At 49.8% G+C, this 21020-nt stretch overlaps 1 protein-coding gene across 3 annotated transcripts in view; it reads left to right on the top strand.

The window, feature by feature from the left end:
• Positions 1-21020, top strand: part of smtnb (smoothelin b) — a 68817-nt gene that overhangs the window by 4417 nt on the left and 43380 nt on the right. For all 3 annotated transcript variants that reach the window (XM_036528070.1, XM_036528068.1, XM_036528069.1), the window contains exons 3-6: positions 17073-17230; positions 18917-18986; positions 19635-19713; positions 20832-20911. In XM_036528070.1, coding sequence (XP_036383963.1) covers positions 17073-17230; positions 18917-18986; positions 19635-19713; positions 20832-20911 — 387 coding nt within the window. The remainder of the gene's footprint in view (positions 1-17072; positions 17231-18916; positions 18987-19634; positions 19714-20831; positions 20912-21020) is intronic.

The following is a 21020-nucleotide window of genomic DNA, read 5'->3' as shown; positions in this document are numbered from 1 at the left end:
AAATGGACAATGCCAATAAGAAGCCAGCAGATACGGAAGATAAATAAAGCGGCCATGCCAGCCAGTTGGCAGTTGAAGGGAACATGCTGTGACCTTGGTGTTCTTGAGTGGCCAAGCTACAAGCCTCTTCAGGCCAAGTACACAGATTTTTCCTCCTCTGTTCTCATGATGGAAAGGATTTAATTGGGTTTTCCAGAACAGTTTCTTTATTATTGTTTTAAAATAAATGGATACTTGAGCTCCAAAGATACACAGGCAGTTGTTGTATTGCTGAAGGCGGCACGAAAGACAAGCTTTGTGTGTTTTGCTTAATCCCAGCATTTGTAAAGGTTCACAGGCAGTGCTAATGTGGGTTCATGATCTAGTGTATATAAACTTGAACACAGATTGCGTTATTGCTGTTTAACAGTGTTGCACAAAGAGGCCTATGGTAGCAGGAGCCTCTAACTGTCCTCTAACCCATGTCTATGTGGAAGGCTGGGAAAGGCTTGTGGGTGGGGTTTGTGGGAATGACTTTTGCTGTGGGAGTTACGAGACTCGTATAGCTACCACGACATGAGCCCAAATAAACAGTGCGGTGTTTAATGAACCGAATAGCGGAGATGTCATGTGGTGGCCCTAGTAACGGCACCGATCACATGTATGGGCTGTCATTTAGAGCAGCCTTCAAACAGCTGCTTTGTGGCCGTTTCCCTCTAATAAGGTGGTCATGAAATGCTCTCCCAACAGTTAACTTGCAAAACAAAAAGGCACAGTTGGTGTCTGTTTCCCCTCTCTTCCGCCTCTGTCAGTGATCTTCTGGAAGCTGCCGCAGAGCGCAAAATTACCGTCTCGTCAGAAATACACTAAACTATGCCGTAATCACAGAGGGGAGATAATTGCTCGGTCAGACATATTTCTGTGGTGTCAGTCTGGCGCTGCATCACTTTGAAACAAAACCTGTTCTCTACTTTGTTTTTGTTTTTTTCACATGACCCACAAATGGCAAAAAACCGTGACCCTGTTTATTGCCAGTGCTGTTTATCTTTACGATTATTCACCCGCCCTCTGTCAGAGGTCATAGCCCAGCGCCACAGCGTGCCAGTAGATGTACTGCTTGCAGATTTGAACAGGCGCAGTCTTCTCAGGTCCCCTTCTGGCCAGACTGACCCCTCTGACACCTGCACAGGTAGGCAGTCGCACCTGTTTGTACAGACAAGATGCCTGACAGCTCTGGCTTCAGGGCCCCCCCCTTTCCCCTCACCCCCCACCCTGTGATGGGACAATCTCCCTGTGTTCCCTTCGCAGGTGAGAGTCTTTCGGCTGTGGCCCATAAAGACCAGGCTTTGTCTGCTCATCTCCCCCTTATCTGCCTGAGGAAAGTTCATTAGTTTTAGGCATGTAATGTGGACCTGAAGGCAACTACATACACACACACACACACGCACACACACGCACATGCATACACTTGCGTCTTTGATGTAGGTGGAGGCAGAACCTTATTTTGTGTGTGTGGTGTCTCTTACTGTCTGTGCTGTGCAGACTGGGCATCTTTGTGCTTCATCCTTAATGGCCGTCCACGGTTTCCAGACTCTCCGTCCAGCTCTTCAAGGGCCAATTTGTGAGTCAGTGTCTCTGCTTCAGTGATTTGTTGCTTGACCTGCCACCCCCCCAACCCTGTCACTCCCCAGAGAAAGAGACTCGTATGTTAAAAATAGAGCAATTGCCTTCCTTGGGTCAGGAAAAGCAATATACAGGACCCCGGAGCAAAAACTTTTACGACTGCCTTGACCAGACCCACTGAGTTGATGGGACTTGAGAGGTTAAAGGGCACACAAGAAATAGGTTTATTTTGGAGTTTGGTAGTATTGGTCCCCATTTGGCCTTTTCCCTTTTCCTGATCCCGAAGGATCGGCCCGAAATGTCAAGCTGAATGTCATTAAAAAAAAGAAGAGCTAATCGGAATTATGTAACACAGATCTGGACTTGTTTTTGCCGCTGCATATTATGCAAGCATATTTCACGTTTTGGCACACTTATCGGTAGGCAAATTTGAATTGGGGCGTAGCTGTGTTTTAGATATAAGGAGCGGTGCTCATGTAGCCCTCCCCACCCGAGTGAGCGCGGCTCAGGAAAAGTCAGCTTATCCTCGCTCTCTCTTTCCCCATGCTCCAGTCTGGGCACGGTGTGCCTCAGCAATGGCAGCGCGGTGAGCTGCCAAATCACTGTCGGGTCCACGTGAACAGACTCAGAAGGCTCCCACGCCCCCCCCCCCCCCCTTTTTTTTTTCGGCTCTGAGGGTTTTCAGGTGTGCAGAAGGTACTGTACATTCCAGAGGAGATCCGCGAGCAAGCCGCTGCAAGCTCCCGCAGAGCCGCGCAGCACTGGCTCGCCCCCAGCGGGCAGTGCGGGCCGCTAGCTAAACTCCCCATGCTGGGCCGCTGTCAGACTCAGCACAACAAAGCATCCCTCACACCTGCATGAGCCCACTGCAGCAGAGCGCTAATTAGAAGATGCATGTGCCTTGAAACTACGATCCTTGCGACTTCTGAGAAAAAAAAAAAAACCTGTGGCGCAAGTTCAGGGCACAGTTTTTTTTCTTTTTTTTTGTGATGGTTAGGTAAAGTGTCTGTGAGGGTGCAACAAGCTTGGTTTCTCAAACAGGCGCACTCGGCACAAACGTGTCTCAGCTAATGCTGTTTGATCCCTGATTGTGATTGTTTACATTCTTGGGACAGCTCTGCCCTCTAGCAGAGGCCAGTTACTCTGCTGATAAAGCCATCACCTCGCCATGGGGTTAAGCTCACCACTGGAGATCTCCTTGCCAAGAACTTCCAGCTGAATGCGACCTAGAGGCCGGTGCAGAGTTCAGATTTTATTTTTTGAGTATGTGCCAGCTGAGTGTTTATTCACACTTCCCCTGTCTCAGTGTGCACCTGCCACGAGAGCCTTAGACATTTATGTTTATATTTTATATTCGTATTTTCAGCAGATGCTCTGCGTCGAGAAGGTGCATCTGCCAAGGAACTGTATGACTGCAGCTTTTAACTACCGCACCCCTCCCATATCTGAGTTTGTGTTGTCTAAACACTCGCTGTGTGTCGAGACCCATGCCGCCCTGTGTGTATGCATTCACAGTGCTATGTAGTTATTCCCCACTGCTCCCCGGTGAGGAATGAGGATGTTCGAGTGACAGACTTGCATGTGACAGCCTCTGTTTACTGCGGCTGTTGGGTGCAGGTCTGCTCTCACTATTGACCGGGACACAACCAGAGCAGGACGCCCCTCCGCCTCATCTGAACACAGCACAGGGCCCTTTCTGTTCTCGTAGATGTTATTGGCCATTTTCCGCAGTGCTACAGGCAGGGCGCGGTCTGGACTGTGTGGTCCTCTCTGACAGCTGTCCAGGCCAGGCCTCATGAATAGCCCGCATAAGCTGTATGTACGTTGGAACTGGCCCAAGAGAGATAAGAGCGAGCTGTGTTTGTTTTTCTGTGACAGGAAATGCAGACTTTCTGATTTCTAAAAATACTTTGTTTTTTTTAAACCAGCATTTAGTATAAATAAATGCTTAGTAATTGGTAATGAAATGTATTTATAAACTCCTGAGAGTTTTTTAAATCCATTGTGTTCTTGTATATAGAAACAATAGGTCGGCATAAATACTTCTTTTCTATGTGTTTATGCCAATATATTGTAACAATATGTTGCCATAAATACATCTTTTCTGTGTATTCCTATGTATAAAATAAAGGCAGCAAGACTGTGGTGAGTAATTATCAAATATTTAGTTTTGTTGTTAGCCTGTAGGCTCTGTTCCCTGTGGACTCTCTTGATAACCTTTAATTCCTATTTGAATCCATTGCCTTTAGGAAAAGGTAGACTCATTTTATTACAAAATAATTCCTTAGCATGCACACATGGTATGTGTGGTTACCATTCAGTGACTTGCGTACAGTGTGCTTTATCCGCTACGTTTGTCTTCGCCTCACGCACCTGCCTGAAAGCTGCGTTCTGCAGCATTTTTGTGTCGAGCCTCTTCGGTTTCTCTGAGGTGAATCTGCATGGGGGGCGTGAATCTGACCGCTCTGCCACCTGAAGTGACCCGAAGGCGCTTGAGGACAGCAGTCTCCCCGCTGCTAACTGAGCGCTCTCATTCGCACCGCGTGCCTGCAGACCGCACCCAGCTCTGGAAGATTTAATGCAGGTTACCGCGGAGCCAGAGGCTGCAGGGGTGAGGACAGAACCCTGACGTTCAGCTGAGGAATAAATCGGCAGCCAGACAGCAGCGCTTGGACCACCGAGCCGCGGCGTGCCTGGAATGACGCGCTGCCAAGCCGAGCTCTGGAAAAGGGATTTGAGGTGTTTTTCTCTCCTCTCCTCTTCTCTCCTCCCCCCTCCTCCACCGCAGCGCAGGCTAACGGACGGCTGCAGCGCCGGTGTGGGAGCCGGGCTCGGCATTCCGAGCTCCAGGATGAGCTCACTTCTCAGCCTCTGGAGGACGGAAAATTCTATCCGTGTGTCCCTGGCTATATCTGCTGGAAATTTGCGGAGCAGGTGACGCGAACCCAGAAGGGACATTTTAAAAAGATATTTATTTGCTTATATGTGACGCCGTCCCGGGTTCTCTCACACTGGTCTCCTTCCCAGCCTCTGACAGGCTGTGACAGGTCTGAGTTAGTCCTTCGTGCTGGAGCTCCTTTCCCTCCTAAGAAAATGAAACTTGGCAGTAACCCCTCCCTTGGTCTGCTCTCACGTCCCATCCTCATCCTTCATCTCTTCGCAGTTTACTTCTTGTATCTCCCTTCTTGCCATTTCCTCTCCCATCTAACAATTTCCCTTTCCTATATGTCCATCTCTCCTCCCTTCATCCAATACCCAGTTTGCCTCCCTTTCACCTCTCTTGTCTCTTCTATCACTTTATTTCTTTGTCATCTCGCTTTTGACACCCCCCCCCCCCTTTTCTCTCCTCTCCCCTCGTCAGCTGTCTGGGCCCTACCCTGCAGCTCCTCGGAGGAGGCCGATTAAGTGTTCTCTGATCAGTGATACTCTGGATCAGTTCCCAGGTGGAGCTTCTTGTAGTCTCACGTGACAGATTGCACATGCAGCTGCGGAGCGTGGGGCCTGAGCAGTGGCGTATTTAGGGGAGGGGGCTGCGGGGGAGGGGAGGGCAGATCAGTTCAGGGGAACCGGGATCAGACGGATCGGAGGGAACTGAAGTGCGTGCAGCGTACTGTAATTATTTATACCTGCGGTTTGTGGGTCAGCCTATAGCATTGTGTCCTCGCAGCGGAAGGAAATCCTGTGCATCCAAGAAACTCATCTGTGGTCCAAACAACTCGTGACTCTTTCAGTGTTTGGAAAACATCCTTGTGCTGTCAGCTGGAGCCGGAGTGCAGCGGCGCACAATGGGAGATGGTGCGCCTCTGTCCGGAGTCCCCCCGGGAACGGCACTTCCTCATATCCGGCGATGTCCTCCATGTGGACGTGGATGTTTTGGTTTTCCTTCTTTCCTCACAGGGCTGTGCAGCCCAGGGATGTAAAAGGAGTGTCCTGTTTATCCCTCCTTCCCCTGCTCCCAGCTGCTGATACAGGCTGCGTAAAATAGCAGCACAATAAGAGCTGTGGATTGAAGGGAAGAAGCTGATACTCCAAGGTAACTAGCTGCGGAACAGAATGTTCTAGTTGCAGAACCTCCCGGGCCTTGGGATTCTTCTCCTCCCCCGGGGGAAAATCTCTCCTGGCTTACTGAGCGGTTTGGTCAGGTCGGGATGGGATGTAGGGCAGTGCTGACTTTCCTGCTGCCTTCACATCTAGGAGCTTCCTTTTTTTTTTGCGCTGTCCCGTGACTTTAAAAAGACTGCAGTCAACAGCAGGATTTGCATACACATGACTCGGACTTGTTGCATCAGAATCAGAAAAGGCCTGATCAGTGTGTGTGCTAAGCTAACATAATCTATGGTTCTGTACGGTGCCATTGTTTCCTGTTCCCGTTTTTGTTTTATGCAACTGCTAAGGTGACGCTTTCACCCTTGGCAGCAGCGTGTCATTGCAGCGTACTGCACAGTGCGGGTCCGTTGTCTGTGTCATTCGCCTGCACTTCCTGTCCCTTTTGGTCTTCGCTCACACAGGTTACGGCCTTTCATGTGCATTTGTTAATAATCTTCAGATCAGATGTGAAGCAGGTAGAGAGGAGAGAGGAGGTCCAAACCAGGGAGAGGGAGCGTAGGAGCCAAAACAACCAGCGCAACAACAAAGAGGAAGCAGGAAATCTGATCCCGGTGCTGCTAAATGACGAGGGGGTGAAGATCGTTAGATGGATAACAGGAAGGAGAACTAGAACAAGATGTGTTTGCAGTAGGGGAGAGGATAATTTTACAAGATGCACAGTATTGCACAGAGAATGCGTTGCAGTGAAACGATGCCACACAGTGACCTCGGTAGAGCAGAATGAGAAGAGGGAGAAATGGAGAGGTGGAGTAAAATGCCTGCAATTTTGAGTGATGGAGCAAAGAAGGGAGGGAGAGAGAGAGCCAGAGCATGTGAAAGTGCTACGTCAAGGAGAGGGGAGGGGAGGGGGGGGTGTGATTATATGGAACAATTTGTCCCAGCAGGAGTGTAGAGTGAAAAGTCTGTGTGTCTGTACCAGCTGCTTAAGCACAGCATTCTGAACGTGCTGACCTGCAGCGCGGGGCCAAAACCAACCTCACCAGAGTACTGACCCGTGTCCCAGGTCCAAACCCTCCACAGTCAGCGCCGAGGTCTGCGCGGCCTTCGCAAGGCAGAGTGAGCTGCCGGTCTGAATGAAATTGAGCTTCGCAGTGGAATTCATGAACTCAGTTTCACAGAGTCCATCCGAAATTTGTCCAAAAGTGATGTCACTCAGGCAGCGTTCCTGGATTTATGGCTGGTCCCGGCTCTCGATTTTAGTACTGAAGTCTTCATCATCTTTAGTACACTACAGAGCGCTTAGCGGTCCAATTCCAACTCATCTCCAAGATTGGAAATAATTCATACGCATCTTGGGATCAAACCTTCCACACCACAGAGAGAGGTTAATGTTCTCACCTCCACAGCACAGCGGTAAAAGAAAGATCCAGAACCGCTTCTAAATAAATTGGATTGTTCACTGAATAGCTCTGGGTGCAGTGCATGGATGTCTGTTATTTTAGTCCTTAAGTCTCAGCCTTTGTTTTAATAAACGTGTAAGGGATTAAATAAGACTGATTGATTGCAGTTACCTTGCCCCTGTTTTTCGGATGCAGTCCCCCAAGACTGAAAACTCATACCCCCCGCCATGTCTGAGGCCCGGCTTTGTTCAAGTTCAACTGTACGCTGAAAGCCGTGGCGTCCTGAGCGTGCCCCTTCTTTGTTCCCACTCACTGGAGTGGAGGAGCGTTCTTCTTCTCTCTGACCCTCTGCCGTTAGACAGACCGCCGGGCAGTCTGCCTTTATGCGTCCGGCTCTTCCAGCGGGACGCCGCCGGTCGCTCCGGGGATGAGGAGGAAAACACACCCTCCGCCAGACAATGGACGCACAGTGTCCACGGCAACCTGATCTCTCCCCCCCCCCCCCCCCCCCGCGCGTTTTACGGGCCCGTATTCCCGAGGACGCCTGCGAGGGGCGGACCGCGGACCGGCCGCTGGCCAGCGTGCCGTCTGCGCCCCAGTCCCGCGGTCGAGAACAACCTGAAATTCCAATCAGGCTGGGCTATGAATGCGTGCGGTTTGCCAAAGACCGAAGAGAAGAGAAGAGAAGCGATATCACGTCACAGCGTTATTGTTCAGCAGGCTCACAGATGCATCTTTTTTCCTTTTGTTCCTTCTTTTGATTTAGCTTTTGTTGACATGATAGATTTGGAGGATGGCCAAAGGAATGGACTGATATTAAACAAATATAGTACAAGCACTTTCTGCTCTCTCAGTGTCCATCTGTACTTTATCTCATTCCCAGTTATACTCCCTTCCTTTAGTCCCGACTGTAGTGTCCTTCCCTTTTCCTTTGCTATCTGCCCCCCTCACCTTGCCCTTTGCCAGCTCGTCTTCCTCTTTGTCATCTGTTTATCTGAACTTGTGCTGTTTGGAGAAGTATCACTCAGCCTTATAAGGAAAAAGGCAGTTTGGGGCCGATGGAGTCTGAGTCACTGATCTAGTCCAGTGCCTGGTTGCACTTCGACCCCCCCATGCTGATAGCCAACCCCCTCCTGCTTCCTCTGACACACAGAGCCATGTGCGTCTGAGGCGTGTTTCCTGGCTGTCACGCAGGATGGGACCGCACCCCGTCATTTTCGGGCCCTCCATCATCGGAACGCTCGCTCCCCGGCTCCTAATCAGTCCTCAGATTCATCTCCGTTTGGCCGTTTGACAGGTGCTGCGGAGGCACCATTGTGGCTCCCCAGGCAAACGCTTTGTAATCCAGACGGCTGTTCTGTTAGTTGTGAGCCACTCCCATTTCTGCCGCGTGGGAGACAGGAGCCCGGCCGTTCCAGGCCCCAGGCAGCGAGTGCAGGAACAGGTGTGAACCGGGGGCGGGGGTAGGGGCGTCTAAGCTGGGACTGTGGGAGGTGAGCTCTGTCATATCACCTGTGCAGTCATTTAGCACTCAGCTACTACTGTGAGTCAGCTACGCTTTCAGTTCGCACAAACAAGTCAGCACTCATTAGCATACTAAGCAGCACTGACAACTGTTTTTGCTACCTGCTTCTAGTGGGAATAGCACCTGAGGTCGTTACTCCTGCTGAGGACAGCCATGACTTTAAGGTGGGGCCAAGGCCCACGTGCACACGCAAAGCTGGAGGGGGAATAACACTCCAGGGCTGTTGTGCTCAGACAGGGAGGGCAGTGGGCTGGTGTCATACAGTTCAGTGACTGAAACAGCACGGTGCATTGCACAAGGTGTGTGAGTCAGGCCAACAGGTGTATTCCCCAGCGCTGATGTGTACGTGGTCGAGTCACCCCGCCGCCGTCTGCCGTCTGAGTCCCGGCTGAAGGAAGGCGAGGCAGACATTGCTCATGGAATTTTTCTTGGTTGTAAAGAGGTCGCTACACTGAATTTGATTTAGTGCGGCAAGGTCTTACGTCTGTGTATGAGGTTACAGCCCCAAACAGGCTGCACTCTGTGTCTTTGCCAAGCTTGTTGGTAGCGGTGATGGAAGGGATGTGTCCCAGACACATAAATGCTTCCCCAGTGCTTCTCTGTTCCAGACACAAAAGAGTTGTGGGTAGGATTCAGCCGGGTCAGAGCTCTCTGTGATACAGGCTGGAACAAGCGCATTAATGGGGCAGATGTCCTGTACCTGGGCAGTGGCCTAGGCCTGCTGTCCAACCCAAACCCAGGCCCAGCTAACCTGTATGTCTGCATTTCCTATTTTTAGATGGGAACTTCACTAACCTGTGAGCCTAACCTCCTTCCACCCCCACCAGTCATGTGGCCTCCACCTTAGAGCACAGGGAAATAAGTGGCTTTCCAGCCCACCAACTGGGGCCTCACTCTCCCAGACATTACAGACTTCCTCCAGTGCATTGTTCTGTCTTTTATTGTGTGGCTGATCAGAGACGCCCAGCCTCATCTGCTCCTGAACCTGAGAGTGAAAAGGGAATGGAGCTGGATGAATTTAGCTACATTGCTGGGTTTATGAGGGAAATGGCAGGACAGTGTCAGCATGACCCTCTTTAAAAAGTGTAGATGGATAGACGCATACACGCACACACACATGGAAGCGCTTGCACTCAAGAAGAGCTGACTAAACGTGAAGGTCAGTACTGTCGACTGTGAGCTGCCTTAATATCTATAATGGGGGTGCTGCTGAGCTGACTGAGAGGAAGGGAGAGGAGAGCTTGTGTATGTCCGCGCCGGTAATTATTCATAAACAGGACAGCAGGGAGTAAAGTCCAGAAGTCACTAATTAGACCAGCTGTTTAACTGAGGTGAGGGCCATGCGAAAGGCAGATAACGCTGTTGTATACAAACAGAAGCAGAGATATGCAGGGTGTCACATGTATTCCGCAGTAAACAGAGGCACACCTATGTTCTTGCGTGACAGGAAGAATAGGTCTTTCTACTAACGATCAAAATGTAGGCCACTGAAGTTCCTGGGAGACAGCTGAGGATGCCATACCAGGGAAGCGTAACAGTGTGAGCAATTGTTTTGTAGTGGTAACAGCTTCTCCTCCAGCACATGTGAGGGGGTGGTGAGTGTGGGGGGGGGGTGCTGAGGTGTATCACACCTACAGCATGTGAGGGTGGAGTTACTCTTTAATTATCAGTGATTGATGGAGTACCCCCTCCCTGAAAGCTTTGTGAACCAGTTTTCTACGTTGCCCTGTTTTTTCTCTTGAAATTCACAGGGTCACAGGGATACCTGGGGCCACATGTTATAAAACGTAGCACTTGTAAATATTCCTGCAGTTCATTTACAGGGTAGGGGATCCCTTGGGTTCCCTGTAGCCGCACTACACATAGTCACAACCTGGCACATTTTCGCGTACGATGATAGTTGTGACGGAAGTGCGGAATACCCAAAAATATACATAGTGAAACTAAACAAGTATGAAACACTTAAGTGTGCTCTTTTTACGTACCATATAATTCCAAGCAAAATTCCTCAAAGCCACTGGACTGAATCATTTGAACTCCACATCAGGACATTTCCACTGAAAGGAAAGACGCGGGACTGTATGTTCCATGTTGGCACCGGCAGACTGCAGCTGAAAATCATAACAGTCTGCCCTCAGTGCGGAAGCTGTATCCCATATGACTTCACGCAGTATAATGCAATACCCTTTAAACTCGGCAAGAGAGAGGGACGCTGCTCTGCCGTGTGGGTTGATGGGGTGCATTTTTGGGATTTTTTTGCAGCTCTTTCCTTTCGGTTTAAATGGAAAGCGATCCTTCCGTGACAACGAGCGTGGGGCCCACGTCTCGGCCCGTCTGAGAGAGGGTGCCTTGCGTGAAAGCTGGCCGACTGAAAGCTGTCTGTCTCTCTCACCATCCTGTCTGTCTCTGTCTGCCAGCAGCTCTCCTCCCATTTCCTCTGTCCTGTCACTCATGTTATTATTTACACCACTGTCTGCTTCGCCGCATAGGACCTGTCTGGGAATAGGAGAACATGTGAGTGCATGGCAGACCAATGAGAGCAGAGCTTCCTCTGTGGCATAGAGGCAACACTCATCCACATGTCCACCAGCACTTAGCAACCCCAACGGGCTGCTCGCTTCTTTTTTTTTTGGTTTTGTTGGATGTAGCTTGAATAAATTTATATATCTTAGCTTATCACACTTTCATTGAGGAGTTGAGTAGTGAAAGTGCCGGTTGCAGGAGACCATAATGGATAACGTAATGGTTTGGTTGTAGTGGTTTGATTGTAATGGTTTTTTAACGTAATGGTTTGGTTGTAATGGTTTAACGTTAGCTCGTTAGCTCTACCTGCTAGTTTGTACCTTGCCTGGCCAACCTTAGGAACTTTGTCATGCAGTGCTTCTAATATTGTTGACTCTGTATGGTTTTTTGCTTGTGTTGTGCCTCACTTGTAAGTTGCTTTGGATACAAGCGTCTGCCAAATGAATGAATGTAAATGTAAATTTGACCGAGTCTTCAAAAAGAGCGCCCACCTGATACATTGTGTAGAACGGTCTGACCGTGAGGCACACCCCGGGGTGGAATAATGTGCCAGCCGAGCTCTGTACAGGCCGGCGTCTGCGGTGACCGTTGGTAAACAACACGGCCAGTGTGTTGGTTTGAAAAGAGCTGGCAGTGGAACTGATTGGCTGATGGAGAGTGTAGAGTCTCCATGCCCCTGGACTCTGGACTCTGGCTGTGTCTGTCTGTGACTCTCTTTCTTCCTCTGCTCCCTGTAGTTTTACAGCCCGCATGCTCCAACAGAGTGATCCCTGTTTGGGACAACCTGCTGTTGGGAAGCAGTTGATGGCCTGTGGGGTGTGTGTTTCTGTGTGTGTTTGTATGCACGTGTTTGTCCGTTTGCCCTACAAGGTGCTCACTGTGCCACTGCCTCTGTTTGGCCTCTTTGTCTGGCCCTGTAACGGTTTTCTAAGCTGCTTGTGTTGGCAGAATCCCAGGGAAAGGTGTTTTATTTGCTCTATCATTACCTTCCTGTACCGGCCACGGCGGTTGTTTGTTTTTTTTTTTTTTCCCCCTCTTTCAAATGGCAGCAAAGGCTCTTGGGCTCTTGGCTTTGTGCCAGCAGCCAATCATTTCCCCACCCCAGATGTGTCAGAGCCAATGCGGCCTGACCCTGTGTGAGGACATGCCAGCATATTGGCCGTTAGCTGCGGTTTGGAACCTGTCAGACACTGTTGCTTGGTTACGTGGTGTCAGCTGGGCAGGGGTTCCGTAGTCCGGAGTATCACAAGGCAAAGTTCTGAAATACTTGTCTCATTTTCTTTGTCACTGAAACTAATCCTTGCCCACCCTCTCAAGTGTGAAAGAATTGGATTATCAGGCCAAACAAAGTAGGACATGTGTAGAGCGAGTGTGACCTTAATATCTGTTGTGCAACAACATGGTGTCATTATGACAAAATTCAAACAGCGTGCCTTTTTTTCCTTTCAAAGAGTTAGTGCTGTCAGAATATAAAACCTGTTTCATTCATTTAAATGTCAACAGGTCCACAGCTTTTGTTAATTTGTCTCTAATTGGCAGATAAGTTCACAGTTCACAATTCAGGATGTGCAATATGATACTCTTGGGCCCAGAACGTCATCTTGTTTGATTGGAAGAAGCAGATTAGTGTTTCTCAGACTAATTTTGCATTGATACAAAGTGCGTGTTGTTCTAATCGAGATCAGAGAGAACATAAAATTTACATAATTTTTTTTTTTATTTCTGCACAACAGGAACATGTGTTGGAGGGAGTTGTATTATACTTCAAGCTGAGTAGTTTGTGACTGGGCACATTAATACAGACCACAACATATGTTGTGACACACTTTGCCTGGAATTGAGAGAATTTATTTATTTGGCTATATGTCGTTCCCCCAGCGAGTCTGTTGTTAAGGTTGTCTTTGGCGGGATGCCTCTCTCTAGCTTGTTTTCTGAAATGGCTAACTAACCACATTAACTGTCATAAGAACAACTATGAAAAAAAAACACTTAGCTAAGTTCAGTTAACTCTTTATCGTCTCTCCAGGTGAAACTTTCTGTCTTGCTGTGGAAGTGTTTCTCCCTATTTTTCAAAATAATCTCTTAGTGTTTTGGGCAATCAACCAGTCAGACGTTGTTATATTTTGTGCAAGTTGAGTAGAATGACTCCCCCAAACCTCGTATTAATTTGTATCAAGAGCAAAAGATAGTTGCTACATTCCTTGTTATCATGAGGAGCGAAATTCATTCTTTAATATAATATGAACATTTTTACATACTGGTCATATTTGTGATTGAGGATTAGCAGACAGGGTTTTGTGGGCCAGGAGGCAGCCATGACAGTGGTGGGCCAGAGGAAGATACCGCCCTTCCAGATTCTAACGTGACTCAGTTGTGGCTACTAACGCTTTTTCAACCCTTTACATGCCGTGTCATGTGAAGTCATGTGATCCGTTGAACACTTCTACAGCCATGACAGCGGAGTCACATAGTTCGCAGGACCATGATCCTCAGCAGTACCAAACCTTTTCGTGTTTCTGTAATACCGCAGCCAGATTATTGAGTCTTAACAAGAATGTGAGTGTGTGAGAGTGTGTGTGTGTGTGTGTGTGTGTGTGTGTGTGAGAGTGCGTGCGTGCGTGTTTGTTTGTGTGTGCGTGTGCAGGCACATGCATAAGTAAGGCGGAATGTCAGAGGGCTCAGCCTAATAAGCCTCTCACTCGCTGTTGAGTCATGTGATCCTATAATGTCTCCTGTATTTCAGTACACTGCACTCCAGAGGCGCGTTGCAGCTTTGTAATTGTAGCGGTGGATTTCTTTTTGTGGAATAATTTATTGAAGTGTACTTATGGTAGTGCAATTATGCAGTTTCTGTGAAGCTTGTCCAAATCATCTGGGTCACCTTGTAGACTGGAACACTTAATATAAAAGTAATTATTATAATTTTTTTAAAATAAAGGTCAGTCCTGAGTGGAGAACTTGGCGGCACTTTAGTACATATAATCTGATCAAGCCATTCATGCAGCGATAAGCTGTAATTTTCAGTGAGAGTGGGCTGTATATATGTATGTGTGTGCCTGTATGTGGGGGTGGTGGAGGGGGCTTTGCGTGTGTGTGTGTATGTACATATGTGTTTGCTCCGCAGCCTTGTCCCTCAGCCTCCCCCAGCTGGGACCACCCCTGCAGCATGGCCGCTTTTCGAGGCTGATTCCGCTGATTTCCGCTGCCCTCTCGCCTTGTGAGTCAGCAGGAATGTGTGGAATGAACGTGAGGCCTGGCCTGATCCCGCCCCGAGCTCCCCTGCCCTTTTATAGTCACGGCTGGCCAGTCTGTCCCTGTCAGCAGGACCGCGGCCCTGCTTTTCAGCCAGTCCGGGGGTGCCAGGGGGCCTGCAGGCCAGGGAAGGATGCCTGCTCCTGCCCTCCTGTGCCCCACCGGCCTCCATGTGTGCACAGACACACACACACACACACACACACACACACACACACACACACACACACACACATACATGCATACTGCGCTCACACATACACATACACACATGCATACTGCACTCACACAGACACACAGACATACATAGACACGCACACGCACACACACACACATACATGTATACAGTGCGCACACATGCACAGGGGCTGTGCTGTTGTTGTGGAGCTTACTGGCACTTGGTGAAAAAAAGAAATCTACATTTGATGGAAGACTGAAGTGGAGCACGAGCCTGATTAGAATTTGGGCCTGCCAGATCACACAATAAGCTTGCGCTCTCTCTTTCTCTCTGTCTCCACATTCTCATTCTCTCCAGCTCCCTCCCTCTCCCATATTCCCTCCTTTTTTTCCTCCCTCTTCCTCCCTCTTCTCCCTCTCCGTAGTGAGCTACACTCCAGTTACAGCGGCTCTCCAGTAATTACAGGGAGCTTTAGTGGAGTTCTGTTTGGAGACGTTGACCCTGTTTTACTAAACCGCTGAAGGACCTAACACCCCTTCCCCCCACCACACAGACACACACACACACACACACACACACACACACATACACACACATACACACACAGATGATGAGCTTTTGAAAATCTGCTGGCTAGAGTGGACAGAGTTTGGTGGAATATTTTCCCTTCCACAGCAGGCCGTTGTTGCTACACTGACCTGACAGGAAAGTAACTCCCTACCTGCAACTAGGCTACCACCCTACTTGTAGGGAGGCCACCTCCCTACCTACAGGGAGACTACCTCTTTATCTGCCAATAGACAGCCTCTCTACCTGTGAGCAGACTTCCTCTCTCCGGGGCCAGTGTCCTGCTTCCCTCCCTGTCAGTGGATTGACCCCTACCTACCAGAGCAGGGCTTCTACAGCAGCAACCACAGGGAAATGGCAATCACAAAGAAAGGAGCTGCCCTGAGTCAGGCCTGCTCTGGGGACAGATTTCTGGCTGTTGTTGGATCTAAAATGACACGCTCTCATGAACAGCAACACCAGAGAAGTCGAGGAGTGTTCTCCTTTACCCCTGACAGAGATATCTGCTTGTCGGATCTTCGCTTAATGAGCATCTCTGACATTTACATCCGTTTGAACTGTTCACTCACAGCCTGCATGACCTTATCCCTCTCATCAGTTCTCTACAATGTATCAACTGGCAAGCTCTGCAACCTCTGTGGAACTCATCTCATACATGAAGCACTATTGCAGCTTTATTACACCGGAATTGCCTTGCTTTATTGGCTGATGCGCCATAAAATTACAGTAATGTACATCTGGACAACTGTGTGATTAGACTTCTTGTCCAACTAAGGCTTTCAAACAAGCTGACTAAGGTCTGGGATGTGTAGAACAGCCTCCCCTGTCCGCCACTGATGGTGCTGTTGATCCAGAAAAGGCTGGTTAGCGGGTGCAAGTCGGCGAGAAACTGCATTACACAGGAGTGGTCATCATCATAAAGTCATAGTCCTGAAGGTTTCACAGATGTCCTCCAGCCAGCAGCTGCACAGCAGCTGGGATTAAAGGAGGCTGGGGTTCCAGTCCCCTCCTAGATGGAGCGCGTCCGGCAGGGCTGTCTGAGGTGGTCGTCGCTCTACTGCGTATGGAGTCAAAGCACATTGCAAGGTCTTTGGCAACCACCTGTTTTCATTGTCAGCAGACCTCTGGAATAAAATGTTCCCTTTTTCACGTTTAAACGTTGCGCAGAGCTTAGGTTTGCAGCCGCGAAAGACTGAGACAGGCCGAGGGAAAAAAAGGAGCGGACTCGGATCCTGACGAGAGGAATTAGGCAGGCAGTCGTGGTCTGCGTGTAAAGATGACTTAACGAGCTTGTTACTGGTTGTTACGGTGGTCTAATTACAGAGGGAGAGGGCTACTGTGCGAGAGGACGGGGTGGGATGGCAGCAGCCGTGATTTCCCAGGGAGGGTGAGGTCAGAGAGCCTGACGCGAGGAGCGGCGGCCGGGGCGGCGGGTCTCGAAAGGCAGCGCTCCCAGCAAATGGCTCTGGCTAAGCCCTGCTTTCTAATTAGCGCGTTCTTTTCTCGTCTCTAAACAGTGTGTGACCTTTTGTGCTCTGAGCCCTGCTTCATGTGGTCGGTGAGATTGGCCTAGACGGGGGATTTAAATCACGGACCCTCAACACGAACGCGCACACACACACACACACACACACACACACACACTCTGACACAGACATATACACACTTGGCAGCAGAAACGGCTGCTTGCCAGCACGGCACCATCTTGTCTGTACAGAGGAAAGATGTTGTATGCCTGTTGGCAGGTGTTGCCCCACATCCATCTGCTCTTAAAAAGGATAAGTCAAAGATAAACCTTTTAAGCTCATTGGAGGCTTTCTCCTCCCAGCATGTGGCTCTGTGTGTCTGTGACCATGCTTATGCACTCCTCTGTTCTGTGCAGGGTGTGATGTATAGAAGTGTGTAACACACCGTGCAGTATTTTACAGTTTTCTGTCCCCCCCGTCTCCGCCCCTCCCTCTCTCATGTCCCCCCTCAGCTGGACGGGACGGCGGACCTGGACGAGAGGCGGCTGATCCGGTCGGCCATCCGGGAGCTGCGGCGGCGTGAGATCGAGGACATGGAGGCGGCGCTGGCCAGCAAGCGCTTCCGGCCCACCCGCCAGCACCTGCACGAGGACAAGGAGAACCAACTCAGGTGAGGGCGGGCAGGCGGACAAGCAGGCTGCAGCAAGACCAGAGTGCACACACAATCACACATCCACAAGCCTGACGCTGCTGATCCAAGGAGGATACCCTGTCAAAGATACCAGCCCATATTTACGTTCTACAGTGCGCTTTAAGAGCCCTCTGTTTCCTGTCATTTCAGCTGCCAGGTCTATAGGATCAGGCTTGCAGTCTCGCAATAGCTCCCCCTACAGGTCAGGAAGTGCAAATAGCCATTCAGCCTGCCTGCGCAGACACAGACAGGGATCAGGTATACACGCACACACAGGCCCTCTAGACGGCTTTGCCCTGGGGAGTGACAACAGGATGCAGTAGTCATATGCAATTTACATATTTGTTTTTCATTCGTTCTTTATGGCGCTTTATTGCCAGCTGTGAGTGTTTTATCCAGGCAGCGAGGCGAAACCGCCAGGTCTGGTCACGCAGCTGCGGCAGATGGAAAAACCGACAACTTTGTGCAGCGCGCACGTTGCTCGGGTGATCGGCGTGTTTGTGTGTTTGTTTCCAATTAAATGATCCAATTTGAAACAGATTAAGGAAGCTTTTATTCTGCCCTCTCTCTGAAAGAAGGCCTTTGTCTTCCCATTATTCCATTTATTTTCATTCAATTGTTATTCTCCCCAATGTAAGTGATTACAGTCGTCATCCGAGCTGAGTCCGGGGGCAGCAGTTGGGGAATTGGATCCCGGCATTCTCATCCCCGTGTTGTCCTCGTTTGTTTAAATTAATTCCTTGCTTGCCGGCTGGCCTAATTGCTCACGGTTCCTGGCGCTGAAGTCGTGGTGTGATTGAAATGTGCGTGCGGGACCCTGGCCTGACTGCTGGGTCAGATCCCGTATTTGGAGCGTGAGGTGCTGCTCTAACCCTGATCGGGAGGATTAAGCAGGGTAAATCGCCACAGTCAAACAACCCTTTAGCTGGCTGTAAACAATATTCTCCAGAAAAAAATGGCCTTCAGACAAATTTGAGGGCATTCTTTTAATTTCCTTTAATTGTTTCCCGGCTAATATTCTTTCAGAGTTGATGCCACATAATTTCACAATTCTGTGTATATACACAAACACACACACACACACACACACACAAAGACTGACTCCACACCCACAATACACATACGCTCAAAATGCGTACGCATACACGCATTCTTCCTTCCAGGGTCGACACTATACACTTACTCACCGTTGGAATGTGAAAAATTTTCTTGCTATTCCTCACATCCCGCAGTAGCAATGGGGCGGGAAGCCCAGAGAGAGGGGGAGAGAGAGAGAAAATAAGTGACAGGGGGGCAAACAGAGGCAGAGAGGAGGAGAGAGCATGAGAAAAAAGAGGAGGATTCTGCCAGCGAGCAAATCGCCTTTCTTCAAGTGTCCATCAGCCAGTCACATTTTCCATCCTTGCTTCTGAATTGTTTTTCTCCGAAGCTGCCGTTTTCCCGGCCAACTAAAACTGTCTGGCATCTTGGGTTTCTTCCCCAATTGGCTGTCACACGCACTGCCAAGCGCTGAGATTGGATAAGCATGTCCAATATGCCCTGAACAGAGGGAGCAGGAGTGCGTGAGCAGAAGGCCTCACTTAGAAGGCCCCAGCGCAATCACATGTGTCACTGTCCACTACTTCTGAGCAAGCTGTGTGTGTGTGTGTGTGTGTGTGTGTGTAGGTCGGACTCTCTGGACCAGCTCTCTGGGAAGATACAGGCCATCCAGGACATTGAGGAGCTTACTGGACTGGTAAGGTCACAGACACACGCATACACACACACACTCTGCCAGGCACGCGAGACACATTGAGCAATGCAAATTTGTCACACATTCATTCACAAACATTCCAACGGCCTCTGTCATTCATTCTTTCTTCTCATCCCATGCGTTACGGCATCCGTTGTTTTGCTCCAGTTGTAAGTACCTAGCTACAATACTTGTTATAATGCTGATATTTTATTCCTATTTTATTTTATTGTATTTATATATATGTATGAACACATGACCTACGGGTCTACAGTTTTGTGCTCTGTCCACTACAGCAGAAACTGTTGCTGTTGTCTGTACAACTTTCATGGCATCAACGAAGAGTAGTCATTACATTCCTCCAGCCAGCTATCATTGTCTTGGCCTCATTCTTCCCTGTATCTATCTATCTTTGTATCTATCTATATCACTGTCTCCACCGGAGTATGTGTCTGTCTATAGCTGTAACCACAGTATGTGTATGAATGCGCACCTTTGAAACCGCCTGCATGTTTGACCGCGCCTCTGTTTGTGTGTGCGTCTGTCCGCACCTACGGTCTGTGTGTTTGAGCGCGCTCCTGTCTGTCTGACCCTGTGTGTGCGCCTTTGTTTCGGGGGCGTCTCCACGTGACCGACTGTCTCCGTCTGTAGCTGCGAGGTGCCAGCGAGTACGAGGAGAGGAAGCTGATCCGGGCAGCCATCCGCCGGCTAAGGGACGAGGAGCTGCAGGGTGAGTCTCTCAGGGAGGGGGCTTGGAGTTTTTATTACCCCTCCCCGTCTCTGGGTGCTGGTGTCGCCTCATGATTTTAGTCCACCACCAATACCGACGTTCCTCAAGGACAGAGAGAGAGAGAGTGAGAGTGAAGGGGGCGGGCACAGGAGATACCACCTCTTTTTGCCGGTCTTCACTATAAGCCCTGAGTGAACCGCAGGAAGAGTCGAAGGCACGGCTGCTAGTTTAGCAAATACTAAACAAAGTCTTTCTGCCATGAATTGTTTCAGTGCCTCTTCATAGGCTATTTTTTGGAGGTTTTACATCAGCCTCTCTCTCTCTGGTAGCTGTCCCACAGCACAGCGGGGTAAGAAACGCAGGCTTTAAGGCTGGCAGGCAGGCAGACAGTACAGCATTCAGATGTGAGTAACTGGTTTGTCTTCTGTTGATTCACAGCCCCTCTCCTTCGCTTGGTGTCGTCTTTGCTGACAGTCGCGTAAGCCTCCTTGAACGGTTATCAGTGGAGCTTTCAGAGTCGGTACCTGGTACCTCCGATGGGGGGAACAGATAGTGGATTCCTGCCATTCTTCAGCCCGGTCTGCTCTGTGTGCCACTGGCTCTTTAAACTGCAGACGCCGGACAGGTCAACATTAATAAGGCAGAAGGAGGCGATGTTCCGTCTCCTCGACAGGCTCAGGGTTGTTTATCTGCTGCTTTCTGGTACAAGGCGAAGAGGTGCTTTGACTTTGATCTCAGCCAAGTCCTCTCTATCTGTCTCTCTCTCTCTCTCTTTCTGTGTCTCCTGCTGACTCAGCTGAAAGGTCATATACAGTACTGCTCTACACTGAAGGTGAGCATGAATATCATGACATTGCTCACGGCGTTTCTCCAGGGGCGAGATCGATCCCCTTCGGTCTGCGTCTCCTCTCTGGATCTGACGCAGCCGCTAGAAGCCAGTTTCACCGTAGCTGCAGCAGCCTGACCGAACGGGGGCAGCCGACGCCCCCCTCCCCCCATCTCTGTGTAAAAGTCCAGTTCCCATGCAGGAGAAGCTTTACCGGCAGGCTGGAGAGGGCTGCGGCCGCTCTGACCGTGGGGCTTCCCGTGTCACATCGCAGCTGTCTGTCTTTTCTCAGGGGCTGCGGAGAAGGTCAGGGCAACCGGGCGGCGGCCGGAGCCTGAGAGGGCGGAGCCTCAGACCAGCCTGGGCACAGCGGTGAGTGGCGGGGGGGGGGGGGGTTCAAAATCTCACTTTAATCCTGACCCCATATGCAAAGGAGTTGGCTTTCTCAGGGCACTGTTGGGTTTTTACTGCTCTGTAAAAA

The sequence above is a fragment of the Megalops cyprinoides genome, chromosome 4 (genome assembly GCF_013368585.1).
Source record: "Megalops cyprinoides isolate fMegCyp1 chromosome 4, fMegCyp1.pri, whole genome shotgun sequence".
NCBI classification, from domain to species: domain Eukaryota; kingdom Metazoa; phylum Chordata; class Actinopteri; order Elopiformes; family Megalopidae; genus Megalops; species Megalops cyprinoides.
This window is presented reverse-complemented; position numbering and strand designations above follow the sequence as displayed.